The sequence below is a fragment of the Cavia porcellus genome, unplaced genomic scaffold (genome assembly GCF_034190915.1).
Source record: "Cavia porcellus strain 051 isolate PalLab524CR breed Dunkin Hartley unplaced genomic scaffold, mCavPor4.1 scaffold_16, whole genome shotgun sequence".
Taxonomy (NCBI): domain Eukaryota; kingdom Metazoa; phylum Chordata; class Mammalia; order Rodentia; family Caviidae; genus Cavia; species Cavia porcellus.
The window spans coordinates 18,200,762-18,221,114 of record NW_026947499.1 but is presented as its reverse complement, the minus strand read 5'-3'; the positions used below and the strand labels follow the sequence as shown (position 1 = coordinate 18,221,114).

The following is a 20,353-nucleotide window of genomic DNA, read 5'->3' as shown; positions in this document are numbered from 1 at the left end:
CGAGAGTGTGGTTACTCAGCGGGGACCACGTGATGATGCACACTTCCTTGTTTGTGACAGCTTGGGTGACAACCATCAAGACTGGGTGACAGTGAGATAGGGACCTGTTGGGTGTCTGTGTAGATTCTCTGTCGCCATGAAAACAGCAAAAACTATGTGGAAACTTTCTAGGGAAGGATCACACCCTGGTGTGATCCACCCAGAGAGAGGTCAGGACATCACCCTGTGAGGGTGACAGCTGGGCCACAGGGTACCTGCCCTGGAAGGCAGTGAACAGAGGAAGAGAGGCTGGCACTCCCTTCTCACCCCTGATGAGGTAGGGGCAGGGGGCCAACCGGAAGACAGGACATCAACCTTTAGGGTTTTACAAGTCCGATGCATCTCTTCTTTTCAGGGTTCAACAGCAGGTCCTTTAAACAGCAATCAGAGTCCCCCTTGGGAGCTGGATTACAAATCCCACAGGGCAAGACATGCTCATGGGTTTGTTTGTTTCTGGTACTGGGGGTAGAACCCAGGGCCTTGTGCATGGTAGGCAAATGCATTAGCACTGAGCAACATCTCTAGACCTTTATTTTATTTTATTGAGACAGTCTTTTTTTTTTTTTTTTTTTTACTCGGTACCGGGGATTGAACTCACGACCGCCTGCTTGCAAGACAGGTGCTTATGCCGCTGAGCTAAATCCCCAGCCCCGAGACAGAATCTTGCTATGCAGTTCTTGAACTCACAGTCTAGCTTAGGGTGGCCTTGACGTGGCAGCCTCTTGTCTCAGCTTCCCAAGTGCTGAGATTACAGATATATGACCTTCAGACCTTTTTTAAATTTTATTTTGGGTTAGGGTCTTGCTGCCTAAGCTTACTTTGAGTTTGTGATCCTCCAGCCTCATCCTCCCAAGTAGCTGGAACTATAGGTGTGTGATCACCACACATGGCTGAGACCTGCTTATCTCATTTCTCCTTCCTAATTTGTTTATCTAGTCCACTCTGGAACCCAACTTGGGTGCACTGATTACTCAGAGCCAGCAGCTCTGGGGTCTTTTTGTTTTGTTTTTTTTTTTTGCAGTACTGGGGATCGAACTCATAACCTCATGCTTGCCAGGCAGGCACTTATGCCACTGAGCTAGATCCCCAGCCCTTATTATTTTGTTTTTTGAGACAGGGTCTTGCTATGTAGTTCAGGGTGGCCTTGAACTAATTATGTAGCCTCGGCTGGACTCAAATTCACAGTGACCCTCCTGCCTCAGCCTCCCCAGTGCTGGGCACACCCAGCTGGGCTCTTGCCCTCCTGTAGCTCTTCCTCAGATGGGGAGGCCAGTAAGTAAACAAGTAGATGAAGGGTTACAACACTGTGTGGCAAACATCACTCTGGGGTGAGCAGAAGGACAGTATCCCAGGGAGAAATGACACTTGAGATGACAACTTGGGTGGCTGACTGGGCAGCCCAGGTGGGGCACAGCAGTGGGGAGGGCCTGTGGCTTTGCACCAGCGAGGGGCTCGGGACAGGAAGACAGAAGCCACACCCTGACTCCCACACACTGTTTTCAAAGGTGGAGAGTAGGGCAGAAGGTTCAGGTTCACGTCCTGTGTGATGATCATGAAACCACATCCCACTGCACCTGTGGGACTCAAGCATTCAAAGTGGTTTCTAGGAATGGAACCCAGAAATGTGCTCCTTCAAAGACCACAGCGACGGTATGTCCCTCAGGAATCCCATGGGGACCTTGAGGGCATATTTATGTTTGTTAAAGTAACTTAAAGCCAAGGTGGTAGTGCACATCTGTAATCCTAGCACCCTGGGGAGGCTGAGGCAGGAGGACTGTAAATTCAACCATGGCCTGGGCCATTTAGCAAGACCCGATTTCAAAATTACAAAGAAAACATTAAAAAGGGCTGGGAATGTAGTGCAACACATCCTCTGGGTTCAGTTCCCAATGCCACCACCACAAAGCGGGGAGGGCGTTAAATTAAATAAATTAAACTGGAGAGTAGGACTGAGTCATTGTCTGTGCAGGCAAAACCAGCTCGGCATCAGGGGTGTCCTAAGCCAGGATTGATTTGCAAATCTGAGTGAAACTGAAGCTATTTCTTGTGAATGGTGACATCAAAGGAAAACAGAATTTACTCAACCAACCAAGAATAGCCAACAAATAACTAGCAACCATCCAGTGACATACACCAGCTCAGGCCACCGAGTACCTGTCTCACGTTTTCTCTGCTTTGCCTTTTCACCCTCCAGCCAGGGCTGCTGAATATCTTTAGGCTGAAAACACAGGCCAGAGGGCTAGAGAGAACTGGGTGCTTGCTTTGAGCTTGCTGTGTGCCTGGAGCGGGATCACTTGGCCTCTCTGAGCTTGCCTCATCTAGAAAAGGAAGCTCTGGTTCTGTAGTGCAAAACAACATTAAAAAAAATCAGTTAACGGCCTGAGAGTTGATTGGGCTGCACATGTGGGCACAGCAGCTTCCTCATCTGGATCACATTCGGTAAAATTCGAAGGCAAAAGCTAGATTTTGGTGTTGCCTACCTTTAATACATAAGAAACCAAAGCCTCCCTTGCCCCAAATGCAGGAACTCTCTGCCCACGCAGGACCCCACAGGGACCTCATGGCTCCCTGTGGCTTTTGCAAAGCGAAACTCCCAAGATGATTCTTTCTCTGCAGCCTCCACTCATGTATCCTCTGCCTCTTTGTTCTATGCCGATTTTTAGCTCTTGTATTCTCTGCCACAGGATCTTTTCACATACACGGAGCGTTCTTCACTGGTTGCCTTCTCAGTACCTGCCGCTCACACCCGGTTCACGTGCCACCTCCCTCAGGCTGCCCTGACCGGCTCTGGCCTGCCCAGCCCCGCAGCGTCAGAGCTCAGGGTCTGTCTCCTGGGGAGCTCCAGAATCCCACCCACTCTGGCTGCTGCCTTCAGGGCATGGGGCTTCCTCCAGGCTAAGGAGTTTCCCCAGGGGTGGGATTTCTTTAATTTGCCCACCATGAGTCCTCTGTTGAAAGCCAAAGCCTCATTAAATACAGTAAGAACAGAGCTGCGGCTGGTTCCCCGAGGGCAGATGTGGAGGGAGTGGGTGCCTCACACCACCTGCCGCTCTCCCTCGTCATCCTCCTCCGCCCTACACGTTCCCAGTGTCACCTGTTTGAACCATCAGAAGGGGAAGCAGCTACTTGGCGTAGCTGTGGTCGGGATTCAATTCCCCTCCTCAGATGGGAACAGAGCAACAGACAGGTCGCTTTCACACCCTCCTGCCCCACTCTGGCTGCCAGTGTGGGCGGCACCAGCAGCTGGGTTCCTCTTGGAGATGGCAGTGTGAAGTGAAAAGTGAAAAACAGGGACCCAGCTCACTGGGCAGCTCGGTCACCAGAGGGGACTGCACAGGGGCCGCTGCCTGACCTGGGAGGGTGAGGCTGGAGAGCAGTGTAGACTCGTGCTCTGAACCCAGAGATTCTCCACAAGGGTGGCAGCAGGTGGAATCTGGGCATCCAATAGCCACTGCTGAGCACCCGGCCCCTGCCTGGCAGGGCAGACCCGAGGGACAGTGGATCCCAAAGCGTTTACAGGCCCGATGAGCACGGACCTCTGCAGCTGTTGCAGGGGTCGTGGGCAGAAACTGCTCAAAGGGGATGAAATGGCGCTTAAGAGTCCTGTGGTGTCCCACAGAACCTGTCAGAAATGCAGCTGGGGATCAGGTGTGGACGTGGAGAGCTAAAGGGAGCCAGAGGCCCTTTCCCCATCGCCACACCCTTGCTCTGCCTGTGAGCTCCTAACTGTCCCAGTGCCCTGCATAGGAAAAACAAAGCTGACAGGCATGTGGTTGGTTTGATCAAAGGGTGCTGTTCTGCAAAGTACAGCTGAGCAGATAAATAGGTGTCCCTGTCCCAGCAATGATTCATGTTTGTTTTTAGACAAGGTCTCACTATGTCCAGGCTGGTCTTGAATTCATGCTGATCCTCCTGCCTCAGCCCTCCAAGTGCTGGGATTGCAGGCGTGTGCCACTATGCCCAGCTTCAGTGGCTGCTCGGAAAGCAGACGGGAGGTGGCAGACTTGGTTAGGAAGCCACGATGGCTAGTTTTGTTGGTCAACATGATCGGGCAGTGGGTGCTCAGATATTGGCGCAACATTTTAAGTGTGGACTTTGTCCTCTAGGCAAAGAGAGAATCAATGTCTCCTTCGAAGACCTGGACAGACTGTCCTAGAAAATGTCATTCTGGAAGCAGGTGGCTGGAGGCAGGAAGAGAGTTACGAGATTAGGGCCTGGCTCTGCTACAGAGGCCAGATGCCCACATACGAATCTCCACCTTGTCACCTCACGTGGCATCCAGAGCCACTGCCTCTGGGAGAAACTGGCCAGGGAGATAACCACTGTATTTGAGGCTAGTAATAAGCAGCCCCCGAGTCCATTAGCCACAAGGAATTTACCCCCATCATGCTTCTCAGTACAGGAATGAGACTGCAACAACTTCTGGTTATGCATTGATGAGGCAACTTCCAGTTCTCAGACCTCATCATCAAAGGGCTTGAACCCTGCTGCTGACATCCTGATGGTGGATTCCCAGCAGTGCGTATCTCTCTAGGCTGGACATTTCATCCACTCTGTTTCCCCCTGGCCCTTTACACTCCCACTGTCAAAGTACCTCACCTGGTAAAGGCCTGGATGAACAAGACTGTCTAGCACGGATGGGACAGGAAGCAAGCAGAAAGAGGGCAGGGCTACCACGAAGGTGAGCCCTGCTCTGGGAACCTGAGGGTCCTGGCAGGGGAGGTTGGGTGCATTTGGCAAGCAGCCCTGTTGGGACCCTGGTCTGGAGTGTACACCCCAACACTGTAACCTGTTTGCATCACCTGGACTCACTCAGCACACCATGCACCTCGGACTTAATGGTTTTACCCGTCGAGCCAGGGTGATGATCAAATAATCAGGACCAGGCACAGTGGCATGGAACCTGTCATCTCAGCTAGCTGGGCAGCTTAGGCAGAAGTCACCAAGTTCAAGGGCACCCTGGGCAACTCGGCGAGACCCTGCCTTAAAACACAGTGAAAAAGTACTGGGCCTGTAGCTTAATAGTTGAGGACGTCCCTAGCATGAAGACGGTCCTGGTTTGATCCCCAGTATCAGGGCTGGGGGATATCATACCATAGCACATTAAAAATAACTTACTGGGCTCTGTGGCCTTAATTTTTGCCTTTAGAGTCTTATGTAACTTAATTTCCATGTGACCATTATTTCTTTTCCTTTGAACTTATCCTATTGCTTTGGGGTTCAAAATCTTTTTCCTGCATTCTAAAAAGGGACTTATCTTCTTCCCTCCAGAAGGAAAGTCTTATTTTCCTTCAAGTGTTAGCTCCACTAGAAATGCAGACTGGTGCTGATGTAAGGATCTAAGGTCCATTTATTACATAATTCTCCACCAATTCATGCTTAATTACCAGTTTACTGCTAATACATTAAGAATTTCTTCCTGGGAATGAGAAACTTAAAATTCAGAAAAACTGTGTGTAACCTACAACTTCCAACTAATCGCAACTTTCCCGGTATTTAGTCTACACATAAACATACACTGTGTGTACCTATTTCTTTAAAAAGGAAATTGGGTGATGACTGTGTTAGGGACCGATAAAGTCTGGCTTCTTGAGAAATCCTGGTCTGTTCTTTCCGTTCTCGTGGGGGGCTGCTGTTCCTGCCCATCTTAACTCATCGCAGATCAGCCAGCTAACATCACTGACTGTGGAGTGGCTCTGGGATAGCTGGTGTGAGAATTATTTTCCAATTTTCACCAATGAATTGTTCAAATTATTTTAAAGACTATCAAATTACTTTTGAATGTTTTACATTTTTTTTCTGATGACAACACAGCTCCCCATTGGGGCACTTGGAATATCCAAAGACAACTGGTGGTGGACATCCAACATCCAGAAGTAATACAGTGGTACCTCAATCCACAAACACTTTTGCCTGCAAACAGAAGCCTTTGGCAAAATCTTGTTTTGGTTTGCAAAATGTTCATCAGGTGACAAACACAACTGCAGCCATCTTTCCCACACAAACACAAACCTGGCCATCTTTTCCAAAATCATGAAACAAATTAAGTTCATAAAGCAGCGTACCACTGTATACCTTCATGCTTCAACCCAGATACACTTACTTTAAAAACAAAAGCTGGAATCAACTGTTCTATAATGCACCAGGGATGGAACCCAGGAGTACTTTACCACTGAGCCACAGTCCCCCCATCACCAAATTTTGAGACAAGGGCTTGCTAAGTTGCCCAGGTTGGCTCTGAACTTGAGATCCTGCTGCCTTGGCATCCTAAGTGCTGAGATTACAGGCATGCACCACCATGGCCAATTTAAGTGACTTTAACCACACAGTGTTGACGTATGTGACCAACTCCTTTCAGCAGGACTAATTTTCCCTCCTCTAATTCCTGAGGATATCTCCTACTAGTTCCCTGGGACAAAATCTCCAAGATGAACCTTGGGTCAAAATGTTAAGCATACTTTCGGCATGGTGACCACCTGCTCATGCTCCCCCGGCTGAGGGGTGAAGGATCCCTCCCAGCACTGTGGTGGGCAGGGGTTCTAATGGAGGAAAGGCACGGTCCATCCTGGAGAACAAGCAGAGCTCGTAGGAAGCGAAGTCGTGCTCTTGATGATGACTTGTGTCCCTAGTCCAAGGACCATTTGGGGATATTTTATTGTGCCAGCACAAAGAGAAAGAGCCTCTTAGAGTTAACAAATTCTTAAGAGCCAACAAAAAGTTTTTCGGGACACAACACTAAATACAACATGGGAAGTAACCTTTAAAAAGCGCAAGTTCTCCCCAGACAAGGTCTAGCTGGCTGTCTGGTGGTGACACGATGGTCTCTAGGTCTTCTGGCAAAGAATCGAGACAGCCACAGCCAGAAAACAAGTCCGTTGTAAACAGACCACCACGCGTCTCCTCCCTGACTGTGGGTCTAGAGAGAAGTCTGCCAACTTACTTCTGCTTCCTGCAGCCGCCAGCTGAAGGAGAACCTGGCAGCTCCTCTGCCCACAAAGAAGACAACGCTAGGATAAGGGAGTCAGTTTTTCCTAGGCAGTGACCCAGGAACGCTGTACTCCTGTGCTACATCCCGGTCCTTTGTATTCTGACCCAGGATCTTGCTAAAATGCTCAGATTGGGGTCGAATTTGCAACCTTCCTGCCTCAGCCTCCTAGGTAGCTAGGATTACAGGTGTATACTTCCACAGTATTTGAGCATAAGACATTGAGGAGAGAGGTTTATGTTGATTATTTCCCACATTTATAAACAGAAAAGGTAAACAATGGAAATTCTTTGCAACACTGAGCTGTCATGAATAAAAGAAGTACTGTAAAAAGGGAGCCCAGAGCAGGCATGCCATCCCACTGATAATCAGCATCTTCCGCTGCAATAAAAACAGCAGCCACGCCAGGAGAATTTTACTGGTATTGAGGAGCTGTGCAGGCAATCAGCTCAGCACAGTGACCACAGCAGCCGCTCAGCAAGGGCTGACTGCACTGGACAGACACAGGTGTCTCTCCCACTTAAACTGCATGGACTTAGCATCCTTCTTCCAAGGTGAGGAAAGGGAGCCCGGAAAGGAGCGCTCCAGGACCCAGGTCTGCGCGGACCTGGCAGGTAGGTGCACTGGCCTCTATGAGGCCCCTCTCGACCCCGCACTTCCTGAGCTCAGTGCCTGCTCCTTCCCCAGTACTTACCCTCAGAGTCCCCGGGCTGAGCCAGGTGGGGCTGCCTGGGAGACAGCCAGGTTGGAGTGAAAGAAACACGGGACACCGATTTGTAATCAATGATCTTTATCTCTGAAAATGGAAGCAAGTATTTTGACAGAACACTATGGCTGCTCTACAAGAGCAGATCTAGGAGTAATTCAGTGTCCTCCTCTGGGGTATCATGGCATTTTAAAAAAAGAAGACGAAGACAAAACAGGAAAGATGATCCACAATGCTTCAGGTGCCTGCTGTGAGCCTGGCTGGGCATCCCTCCATTAAATACACCAGAAGCTGCACGCTAAGGTCGGGGTAACTTTTCCCTGCTCACCCTCTTTGCTTTGAACCACAATCCTTGGGGCATTTCATCATCATCCACAGCGATTCTGTTCACTAATTTGGTATCAGAACCTTAACACATTTCTGGATCTTCAAAATGAAGGCCCTTAGTAGATAACATGATATGGAAATAACGTAGGTTTGACTATAAATTACTGTGATGGTTGTGTCTTACTATCTCCTTCAGTATTAGAAACACACATACAGACATAAAGCCACCTGAGACACTCGGATGCCGGCAGCTGCCAGGCCCCACTCTGTCCTGCTTCCGGTTTACTCCTGCCACACCAGCCCACGCCCATGCCAAGGAGCTCGCTGTGTGCTCACATGCAGTCAGACACTCAGCCCTTTCCACACAGAGGCTCCTTCGGTCTGGCTCTGCACAAATGCAATCCGGGAACGCGGAAACAGGGCAGGCTCCCAACTCATGGAGGGATGAGCAGGGGGTCAGTGCTCAGCTCCTGCCCCTTTGAGTCCATGGCGCGTCTGTGAGCTGGTCTGTGTGGGGTACGTAAGGGACACGACTGGACACATCAGTCAGAGTGACAGCAGAGGCCTGCACTCGTTTCCGCTTCTTTCCAGCCCACTCGCCTCAGTCTCAACATCCACTGGCACCCTGGCCTTGAAGGGTGTGGTTAGGGCTGACCTGCAGGGAGACAGGCGGGACTGGCTGGGAGCCCTGAGCGGTCACAGCAGACGTGAAGAGGAGGGAGCCAGGTGCTCTGGGTGTAAGCAGAGCTGCTGCTTCTCCATACAGCTCAGGGACAGCAGGGTCAAGCAGAAAACAGAGGACCACCTGGCAAAGGCCCCCTCCACGCTCCCTGGCGCAGGCCCTACCACTGCACTCAAGAGCTAGGCACACTGCTGAGCTGGGCAGGAGGGACACTCAGCAATGTGTGGTCCTCCTGTCCCGGGCACCCTTGTCAAGTACTGACCATGAGTTTCAAAGTGATGAATGTGACAGACAGATTCTGTGTGTAACAAAACTGCAGAAACACATGCTAGTTTGGGTTAGATTATAATCATCTGAAGCACAGGATCAAGCAAAATTCCATTCTGGTACAACCACCCAATTTCTAGAAAAGAGAAAGGAAAGAAAGGAGGAGAGACAATTCGAGCTTTTTTGATCAGAAGACTCAGGAGTGAGGGTGGTAATGTGGGTCCACATGATTTCAAGTCTTCCTTTTGTACAGTCATTACGATGACCAGGGGTGTGCTGCACTCGAGCCAGCACCATGTGGCCACCGCTCTGATTGTTCTCAGATGAATGTTTATACAAAATAATATCTTCATTTAGTTTATAAACATACACAGTGCTGTCCCTTTCAAATTAAGAAAAAAAAAAAACCACACATGAATACTGCAAAGTAGCAAAATACAAAGAAAAACAAGCTACTTTTGGTTTTGGCAACATTTAAAAAAAGAAAAGAAATATAAAAAGCGATGTGGCATTGGTCCCTAGTCATTAAAAAAAAAGGTTCTTGGGCACGACACTGAATCAGAATTGGTTTGTTTTCTAAAATTCAGGATATCTGGGACTTTAAAAGTAGCACTTTTGTCTTTTAAAAGTTCAAGTCACATAACACTTAAAACATCAAAAAAGCTTTCTGATAAAAAGCTCAGCTTTTGTTCTTGCAAAATTTGGGAGAGGAATTGAGCTCTTACTGGAATGTGGCCTATCGCTGGCTGACAGATCTGGATGGAATGTCTCCAGTGGCAGTGCCTCCCTCTCCGCCCTCCCTAGGACCACGCCAACCACCAGCCACCAAGCACAAGTTCTTGCTCCCATTTTGGAGGGTGGAGGTGAGACCTTCAGGCTGCTATCTTCGCCATCTGCTGTTCTAACTTGGAAATACGCTCATCTTGACTGCAGATTGTGTCTTTAATCGATTTGATTTCTTTTAAAATTTCATCCAACTTTGCTTCATTTTGCTAAGAAAGCAAACAAAAAGGGAGTGGTGACTAAAAAGCAGTAAACCAACTCAAACGCAGTTGTGATTATGAGTCTTAAAGTATTCCATTTGCAAATGGCAAACTGTAATCTCCAAACAGAGAAGTCAAATCCCACTGCTTTACGAGACACAACTGATGCCTGCCGGAGGGAGCATCAGCAACCCCATGCTAAAACAACTGTGTTCCTCGGAGGCCAAGCTACTGCTGCCCCCGTGCTGTGGACTCAGCACAGGTTATCTCAGGTGGAAAATTGTACGGCAAGACTGGATCCCAACCACTCCACTTGCTCCACCACTTGTAGTCTGTGGCTGACCAGAGAGAGACTGACACTTTCAAAGGCTGCAGAGCTCCCTCTCTCTCCGAGGAGGGTCTCAGGGAATGAAATTCCTGCTGGTCTGTTGATTTTTTTTTTTTTTTTTTTTTTTTTTTTTGTCTTTTTGAGGCAGGGTCTCACTACTCAGTGCAGGCTGGCCTTGAGCTCACTTTGTAGTCCAGGCTGGTCTTGAACTTGCAAACAAGTCTCCTACCTCAGCCTCCCAAGTGCTGGGATTACCAGAGTGCACCACTACACCCGGCTCCAGTCTGCTAATTTTCAAAGGGAACTGAGCCTTTCCCACTTACAGCAGATTCTTTTGGAAATCTCACAGTTACCGAAATCCAGGGAGCTGCCTCCTCGTCAGCTCCTACAGGTATGATTCTGCCTCTCCATTTCTCTTACCCGCTCAGGAGCAGCTCACCCTCTTCCCCTCTGGAGGCTGGACTCCCCACCTCCCACCTCCCAGGGCCTATCTCCTGGCCCACATCCCTCCACGGATGGCTCTTGCCAGGTTTACCCTTGCTGTGGCCCCTACACCACCAGACCACTGAGCAACACCAGACCACTCCTACACTTCTTCCCTCCAGGACCCCTCCTCTCCCTAGCTCCTGTGACCCTGCACTCCCATGTCAGACTTCTACAAACCACACAGGAGTCTGGGAAAGTTAAAACGCTGCCCGGCATGGTGGCACCTATAATCCCAGCACCAAGGAGGCTAAGGCAGGATAATCACTGCAAGTTTGAGACCAACTGGGCTAAGCCAGCCCAAACTGCATAGTAAAACCCTATCTCAAAAAGAGGAGACAGGGAACCCCCTGCAAAGGTTTGTTCACCCTCAGAGACGGTGAGAGATGGGCATCTACCCAAACTATAAAACCCAGAGTTCCAGGAACCAAGCTTGGCCAGAAACTCACCAAGCCACCTGCCCCAGGACACTCCCACATGCAGCGTGTGCGATCATTTACAAAGACTCCTGTGTGCCAGTCACCTGGGTCAGGGCTCAGTGCCCTGGGTCATTCAGGGCTTTCTAGAGGAAAAGACCTGAGCCAGCCAAGGACATCCCTCCATCCCCTGCACTCCTTACCACGCTGGCCGTGTCTGTGCTTTTCTTGGGCACGGTGATCAGGTCACACTTCTTGTTTGCAACAGGCTTACTGTCTAGAATGTTCTTCTTGACTACTTTTAGATCCCTGTTTTTGCCTGGAATGTATCCATGCTTCAAAGAGATGAGGATTGGATCAGCATTCTTCCCCTCAAACCACTCTTCAGCCTCCAGGGCAGCTTCGGGCCCTGCTGTGTCAGGATACAGGTCATCTTGGAAAAGGTCAGACTGCAAGAGACATTTGGGAAACTTTCTGTAAGGATGAAGACAAAAGGTGTGGGTTTTTTTTTTTTTTTAGTATGAACTACCTGGGAAACTGGGCACTCACCTTCCTGGGAACAGTCATGATAATAGGCTCACACTTTCTCTCGTGAAGCTTGAAAAATCTTCAAAGGGAAAGTAAAGGCAAAGTTACACAAAGTAAAATATGAGGCTGAATAACAGAATTAAAAGCTACTTTTCTACAATGGAACATGGGAAATGAAATGCTTTTTTTCCCATCACCTTATCTGAGCCTCTCTGGAAGCGGTGGGACTTTAGTTCCCCACTTTACAGATGAGAAAACTGAGGCTGAGAGTATCTGTGCTAGGCAAGCTGGCGACAAGAACCATGAAGAGAGGCCTATGAATTATGGTGAGGGTCAAACTAATTACCTGGGGGCAGATTAACTACAGTAGAAATGCCAACACTGGTAATGAGTTATTTTTGAAAACGTTACCTGTCACCAGAGAGATCACACACCCTAATCTATGCCCTGGGTGCTAGGTATTCTGCCAGCTGGAGGTGGCTGAATATCTGTGAAGTATAAACAAGATTTTTAAAAAGGAAAAGAAAGCAAACCTAGGACGTAAGATTTTGGCATCCAAGCAAAGCGCATCATGGAAAATGTGAAATTATTCAATATGGGAAGAGTGGGAATATAAAGCAACTATTATCTTATGGAAGAGGACAAAAAATGCTTCCATGGCAGGGCAGGGGTGGGGTGAGAAAATTCTTCTTTTCATCTTACAGACAAACCAGAAATACCTATGATGAGAGTGTAAGGGCAAGCCCAGGACGGGCAGCGACTTAGTCTCTTGAGTTCTCACCAAGACAGGCAGCTGCGGGTGGCTCTGACCACACTGCCAGGTGAGGCAGCTGGCACGCAGGGAAGAGCCCAGCAGTCAGCGAGGGCGCTGCTGGGGATGAGCCTGTGCTCAGGCGAAACAGAAACGGCCCAGCTCTGCCTGGTAAAGGTGCTTGTAAAACAGTCGTTAACACCCAGTCACTATGTCAACAGAAAGGGCCACAGAGAAAGCAAAGCCATTTTTAAAAGCTGATTAATGTAAACTCTGCAGGCAGCCTGGGTGTCAAAGGATTGATTTCCAGCTCTACTACAACTTCTGAGGGCAGGACAATTTCTCCAAACTTCAAGTTTCTCACCCTTAAATGGGACAAAACTAACACCTTCTTCCAAGGGGCTGTTAAGAGAAGTCAAAGTTATGTAGCATGGTTAGCACCGAGCCCAACGCAGAATTCAGGACTCAGCAAACAAAGCAGTGTCCTGTGTTCCAAAACAGTCCATGTAATCTTCAATTCAGATTCAATCTGTTTCGAACCACATTTTGATTAGGTTCACAACACAATTTAAAATTATCTGTGACGGTTTCATTCCTCTAGTTATTTTTTAGCTCAGTGGCATAAGCGCCTGCCTGGCAAGCATGAGGTCATCAGTTTGATCCCCAGTACCAAAAAAAAAAAAAACATTAATAAGGCTTATAAAAATCTCTATATTATTATTATTTTTAAAATGTAAGTATCAATTCTTAATCACATGACCAGAGCAGCAAACCTTTTGTGGTGTTGTTTTGGTGCTAGGGATTGAACCCATGCAAACTCTGAAGTGCATATAAACTTCATATGAACGAGTGATATGATAGCCTATCTAAGTGTGCTGCTGGTCTGCTGTTTTAAACAGTCAGTGACCACTAAGTCCCATGAAGTATCTTTTGTTGGCTACTGTGAAAAAAAGCACATCCCCTTAGAAACTGATTAGCATTACAGGATATAAACAGGAGTGGCACAGCTGCAAAAACTGTACAACACGTGGAACCTGCTAAATCAAGCTAGCCTCACACCCTAGTGCAGGATCACTGGCTTGTCTAGTGTAGGGCCAGTAGGTCCACAGTCCTTTGTAGAACCTGATTTTTAGCCCTTCAGGGCCAGAAACTACCTTTTTTTTTAATCCGAGAGCCAGGTTCTCACCTGCTTGTCTACCAGAGAACATGGGCTGTAGCCTTAGCTTAACAGTCAAGAGACAAGGTTTCACTATTTCAGTGAGCACACAATGCAGCTCAGCCAGGCCCTTAACTGCTGCTCTTCTGGTTGAACGGGTAGGAAATCAGGTATTAAATAATTCCATGCCACACCCAGGGTAGACAGTACTAGTACTGCTCTGGTATGGTGTGGCTGCTACAAAGAGCTGAAACCCTTTAATACGCCCAATCTTTACCTGGCAATCTCACATTTGTTGACATCAAGTCCCCGCTTGGGCATGTAACCCATCCCTCTCTGAGGCTCCTTGCTGCTGAATGTGTTGAGGTAGTGGACATATGGGGATTCATCCGTGATCTCAAAATAGCGGATGCTACTGTCACCCTGTAAGAAATCAGAGACAAAGGAGCGTTTAATGCTAACTGAAACAGCTGGTGAGGACGGCGGTCTCCTTCCTCCATAACCTCAGCACTCAAGGGGACCTGACTCCAGTAGCTTACCTTTCCTTCCCCACACAGGCTCTCCTAAGTAGGTAACAGTTCTTTTCCCTCAAAGGTGAAGCCCTGACTACGTATTAGTCACCCAGCAGGCTTTTAAATGGTTTCCTGTGCCTACTCCCAAGGACTCTAATTTTATTCTCCTAAGGAAGATTGTTGGGAGTATAATTACTCATTTACAGATTTGCTCATTAGCCCAGGTCAGCATCAATGACAGATTCGAGGATATTAACACCAAGCAATCAAATGATAAGAAACAATGAGATTTTTCTGATGATGAGACCTCAGTTTTTGTATCCTTCAACTTCAGACAGGAGTTCTAACTGGCATGTATAAAATTCTGTAATTTCCTTATTTAAAATGGTCAGGTTTTTGGAGACCCGAAGACTGAGATACACTACTCTAAGTTAACCATTACTTAGTTACACCAACTTGAACACTGAAGACAATCCTATCTGGAAGAGAAGACACACATGTGCACATTTATGTATGCACGTGTGTACACACACACACAGAGAACCTAAACAGCCAGGCAAAGGCAGTACAAGCTCTAACAAAGCTCTTTGTTCTCACAGTTTCCATTTGTTTTAATCACTTAAAAATTTAAAGCGGTAACAATGAGCCACACATGTACAGCCGTGTTCTGTATACCCAAAGTAATTTTCCCTTTTGGGTTAATACTCTCTGGGTAAGCTGTTCATTTTGTTTTGATGTAGTCCATGGCAGCAACGGTAAGGCTTATGTACTTAACAGCTGCAGTAAGTGACTTTTAAGGAAACAGACAAGCTCTGAGACTGTAACTAATTGACCTTAAACATGCAAAGCAGCTCTGTCAGCTGTGAAAAGGAACTCAGCAGCAGCAAGCGGCCACAAACAAGCGTGCGGACTGCATCCAAAGCTCCATTTTTATTAATTCATTTATTTCAACTCCAAAAAGGTTTTAGGAAAACTGAATCTACAAAAGAATAAGGAATTTTGAAGTTACCGCCTACTAAAAAGAATTAATAATAACAGTAAAGCTACCAACGGTTTCAGTTGAGTTCATAAGGCAACAGGAAGGTGTTCTGAGTTCACAGTAACATCTTCCTGTAGCACTGGTCACCCCGAAACTTCAGTCAGGCCATGTGTCTTCCATCCCTCACCCTGAGCTCCTAGATCGAGAACCCTCTGGAGAGTTTCTGAGGCCTCCAAAGGTCCCATCCACCCAGGAGTTTCTCTTTATAAGCTATGACACAAGGTCCACTAGATGTGGCAAACCTGTTACCCATTCCTAATACCAATGCAGATGGATGTAAAAATCACCAGTCGCACAGCACTGCTAGGTGGAAACAAGACACCAGCACGTCCTATTTCTCTCAGCAGAGTGCTCTAAGTGACCAGCTCCCCTGCCATCTGTCCCAACACCTGGCCCAGTCCTTGTCTCTGGTCCAGTCTCAACACTGAAACATACCAAAATTACCTGTCTTTACCTCAGCTTACCACTCAAATAAAACAAATTTAAACATTTAAATAATATGGTACATTGTGCATCTTCTAAATCTCCAGAGGACAGATATTTCCCTTTACAGGATTCAATTTAATATCAAATATCAAAATCGCTATTTACCTTTCCACATAAGTAAATGATACTAGTGTCGGGATCATAGAAAGGTAGCAACACCCCATTGCTTGTGTCCATTTCATGAAGAGCAATTGGTTCTTGCATATTTTTCTGAGGAAAAAAAAAATATATGTACATATCTTAGAAGACAAATTTTTGTAACTTTATTATACATTCTGTAACTAAATGAACCATTTTTCCAGAATAATCTAAAATTTGAACAAGGCAAATCTTCATACATGAAAATATCAATAGGGGTGGGTGCGGTGGCTCATGTCTGTAATCCCAGCACTCAGGAAGCTACGGCAGGAGGATCATTATGAGTTCGAGATCAGCCTGGGCTACAAAGTGAGCTCAAGGCCAGCCTGAACTGCATAGACAGACCCTGTCTCAAAAAGACAAAAAAAAAAAAAAAAAAAAAAAAAAAAAATCAATAAGGATCAAAGTGAGGAAAAATTATGCTGATTTGACCACATAATTAATGTACATGGTTCCATGAGAAAAATAAGCACTCTTTTTCTTTTCAGTTTGCTTTTTAAAAAGCATCTTTTCTCATTATACACAGATATATACATTTTAAAAATTTAAAGACATAAAGCACATGAAAGCCCATCTGTAACCCTAACACTCAGGAAGCTGAGGCAGGAAGATCACCGCGAGTTTGAGGCTAGCCTAGGCGAATAGCAAGATCCTGTCTCCAAAAAATGGGGAAAGTCAGCTCACAAGCTGTAATTCCACAGTCTGGGTGGCAGAGAGTATCAACATTCTGACCCTGCATGCTTGGTGTTGTATGGTGTTCGGTCTTACCACAAACAAAACTGTTGTATGACACACAAACAAAACTGGAACTGCACCATCTATACAGTGGAGCTCTCCCCCCGACTTATGCTAATTATAAATATTTCCCCCGAGCAAGACTATCTTTTTTTTTTTTTTTTTTTTTAAAGGTTTTTTGAGATAGGACCTTGCTCTGTCGGCTGGCCTGGAACTCACTATGTAACCCAGTCTGACCTTGAACTCGTGGCAATCCTACTGCTTTGGCCTCCCAAGGGCTGGGATTATATGCTTGTGCCGCCATGCCAGCTAGAACTATTCTGATTTAGACATCTGATCAGTGTTTATGACATGAAAGTTTATACTTTATGTTCCAAATCTAAAATGCTGGATTTGTTGCATATTCTTAAAAAAAAAAAAAAAAATACAGTCAATGTAGACCCCCCACACACACTCACTTGGGAGTATCAAAAACATAGCCACCCCTAAGTCTTCAGTGAGGCCATGGACTTCCTGTGCAATTTAAGACAAGAGGAATCTGCACGACCACACTAAGACTCTTATGATCCACTACTAATGCAGCCACCAGTTCAGAGCAGAGAGAAAGCAGCTCAGGTGAAAGTAAGCTGCAAGGAAGAGGCCTACCGGGTTCCAGAGCGCCAGCTGCCGCTCGCTCATGCGGCTGAAGCCGGTGGTGAAGACGTTGCCATCCGCCAGGAAGATGGCCCTCATGGGCCGAGCTCCTTCATGTGCTTTCTCCTTTTCCTGGGAGAGTGACAGCAAAGAGGCACATTGGATATATTCAAACTGCAGGACCAAAGGCGGGTGGGGAGACCCAACTTCATCTTGCATGCAATCTGTGTTCTCCTACGCAGGCAAGGAGTGTCAAGCACCCCTCTTCCTTCCCACGTGAGGAAACAGATCAACAGTAAGTGATGTAGTCAAGGTCCCCAGCTAGATAGCAAGCGAGAGCACCAGAACTGGACTCAAAGACCTTACTCTTTCCAACCAAAGTCTATGCACCGCAAATAGAATGTACACAGGGTTTTTTCTCAAGAGGGCTATATACAGGGTTAAAGGTTGGAGATGGCCTACAATTTCTCCAATAACCTAGAGCTAACCTGGTCTAGTCAACTCCATTCTCAATCTCATTCATTTAATCAGAGTGCACTAATACCCACCTTGGGAAATGCCTAGGAAAGAAAGATGCCACACAGGGCCAGGTAGGCCACCAGTGTTCAGTGAGCACTGGCCCTCATGCTTGTCCAACCCTTTAGAAATACCACTGCCAAAGACCACAGCATCCCAGGAAGGCATCCCGGCACAGCTGAAGTGAGACATTCTTGGGTTCAATCCTGACTAAAGACCCGCCCCGCCTTCAGCTGGGACATGGGGTTTTGCTAACGCCCAACCAATGTGGCAGACACTAAGACACAGAGCCAAGGAAAGAACAGTTTGCAGTTCTGTAAGGCACTTGCACCACATTGGGAAACGGGCAATCTGTTCATTAGCAGTCAGCACTAAGTCCCACAAGCAGGAATGGAGTCTAATTCAGTTAATCCAAACTTCTAAATTCTTTTTTAAACTTTTCAATTCTCAAAGAGTGATTAAAAACTATCTCTTTGTATTGCTTGCTAAGGAAGAAGGGAGAGTCAAGGCTGGAAATATGTAACTCCAGAAAGACATGTGATGGGAACAGTCAGAAGCCTGTATAGGGTTTTCTCTTCAGTTCACACCTGTGCTTGGCAAGGATCCGATGGCCAGAGCTGCTGCCTGCCTTAAAATCAAGGAGTCCGGGGCTGGGGATTTAGCTCAGCAGCATAAGCACCTGCCTTGCAAGCAGGCAGCTGTGAGTTTGATCCCCGGTACCAATTAAAAAAAAAAACAAACAAAAAACAACAAGGAGTCCACAGGTCCCGAAGAGCTGCAGCCACTGGGAGAATACTCACGGCAACAATCTCTTGTTTCCTGGGATCAATTACTCTCACTTTCTTGTCTTTGGAAGCTGTGCAGATCAGACTGCCATTCCGGTTCCAGCTCACATTGTAAATCATGTCTGAATGCATGTCATCCAAGTTTATAAGGGCTTCACCTGTCCCCACATTCCAGATGATGATGGCATTATCACAGCCTGAAACAAGCAAAACCAGCCCCCCAGAGATTACCAACACCTGTGTAACAAGCTGGAGAAAATGATCAACACCGGGAGGGCATTTACAACTGCACAGAAAAGGAAGTGCCAATAAGCAGGAGCTCTACTAACTGGGAGATTGACAAGAAAAAGATTTGTATAAAATAAAAATATGAAAAGGAAACACAGTTTGCTAACTTTGAGTTCATATGAAGCAACCAAAGAACTACACCAAAATAGAATCTTATCTTTTTTCAGAGTTAACTGGGCTGGTGGACCTGAGTCATTTCAAGTTTCCTTTCCTAGTAAATCAAGCATCAGCATGAACATAGCAGCTTATTTCTTTTCAAAGAACTTTGGGTGGCAGATAGTCAAATCAGTGATGCTGTGACACACGGCCTCAGTATAGGAAAGCTGGTAACCTACTATGATATGAGGGATGTAAGGACTGACCCACTGGCTCCCCACAGGTCTTATCTTTAAAAGGGGAGACAAATAGCCTAAGAGTGGCTTGGATCATGGTGCGAAGCCCAAAAAATAGTCAACTAGGCATGCAGATTCAGAAAGTGGTGCCTTAAAAGGCCCATAAGCCCTCAGCTGATCAATTATACCCTTCATTCCATTAAGGCTCTGCCCTTTAAAGAAGCATGGGGTACACCTATAATCTCAGCACTCTGGGAGGCTGAGGCAGAAGAGTATCAAATTTAAGCCCAACTTGAGCAACTTAGCAAAACACTGTCTCAGAAAATAAAAAAGCAGGGGATGGAGATTTAGCTCAGCGGCATAAGCGCCTGCCTTGCAAGTGTGTGGTCGTGAGTTTGATCCCCGGTACTGATAAAAAAAGAAAAAAAAGATAGAGTTAAGAAAATAAAAAAGGGCTAGTATGTAGTTCAGTGCAAGGGTTCTGGGTTCAGTTCTCGGTATGCACCAAAACAAAAAGATCATGTGTTGCTTTCAGGACATCAGTTCATACATAAAGCAAAATAAGGGAAAGATGGTGAATTCTTGCCAGTAAAGCAATTCTGTGAGTACTTTAGAAAAATTAGCCACTAATATATACGATATTGTACACAAGTTACTCAAGGGCAACCAGAGAACATAACAGTACACAAAGCTGGAGCTAAACTCAGGGGAAGAGAAGAGAAGTGACCCTTCCTCGGCTTTGTTCCTCACAGGTAAGCAGGTAACCTCAGCTGTTGCAGGCAGAGCACACAGTCTTAGCACATGCAGAAGCCTGCAGCCCACCGCTCTGCTTCGCTTGTGGGAGAGGGAGCAGAAGCAGTCCGTGCTGATACCCTACGCATGACCTCGATGAGGAGGGCAGCAGGAAACTTTCCACAGTGGAATTCCATCTCTGGAATTTTTTCCTCTTATCAGGCTGAGATTCTGAGTAGATGAAAATTTCCAATTACAGTTTTTCAACAGTTATAAAAAACAGTATCTGATGTAGTTTTTGAAAGTAGTCCATGATTTCTGTAAATACCTGGCATTAACTTTCTATTTAGTTCACCATAAATCAAAACATTCCATGTCTAGTTAAAAACTGACTTGCCTCTGTTTTACTAGTGAGGAATTAGACCTTTAAAAATTCTACTACTAAGCCAAGTGTGGTGCTACAGGCTGTAATTCCAGCACTCAGAAGGAAGGACCACTGTAAACAT

General features: G+C 46.6%; 1 protein-coding gene across 1 annotated transcript in view; it reads right to left on the bottom strand.

Moving 5' to 3' along the window:
• Positions 1-7,797: 7,797 nt before the first annotated feature.
• Coro1c (coronin 1C) overlaps positions 7,798-20,353 on the bottom strand; it is a 74,290-nt gene continuing 61,734 nt past the window's right edge. Inside the window, exons 5-11 of the mRNA XM_003477818.5 lie at positions 18,511-18,692; positions 17,207-17,326; positions 15,794-15,898; positions 13,929-14,074; positions 11,766-11,823; positions 11,420-11,665; positions 7,798-9,998 (exon numbers count right to left, since the gene is read on the bottom strand). Of these exons, the coding sequence (XP_003477866.2) occupies positions 9,879-9,998; positions 11,420-11,665; positions 11,766-11,823; positions 13,929-14,074; positions 15,794-15,898; positions 17,207-17,326; positions 18,511-18,692 (977 nt within the window). The 3' untranslated portion in view covers positions 7,798-9,878. The remainder of the gene's footprint in view (positions 9,999-11,419; positions 11,666-11,765; positions 11,824-13,928; positions 14,075-15,793; positions 15,899-17,206; positions 17,327-18,510; positions 18,693-20,353) is intronic.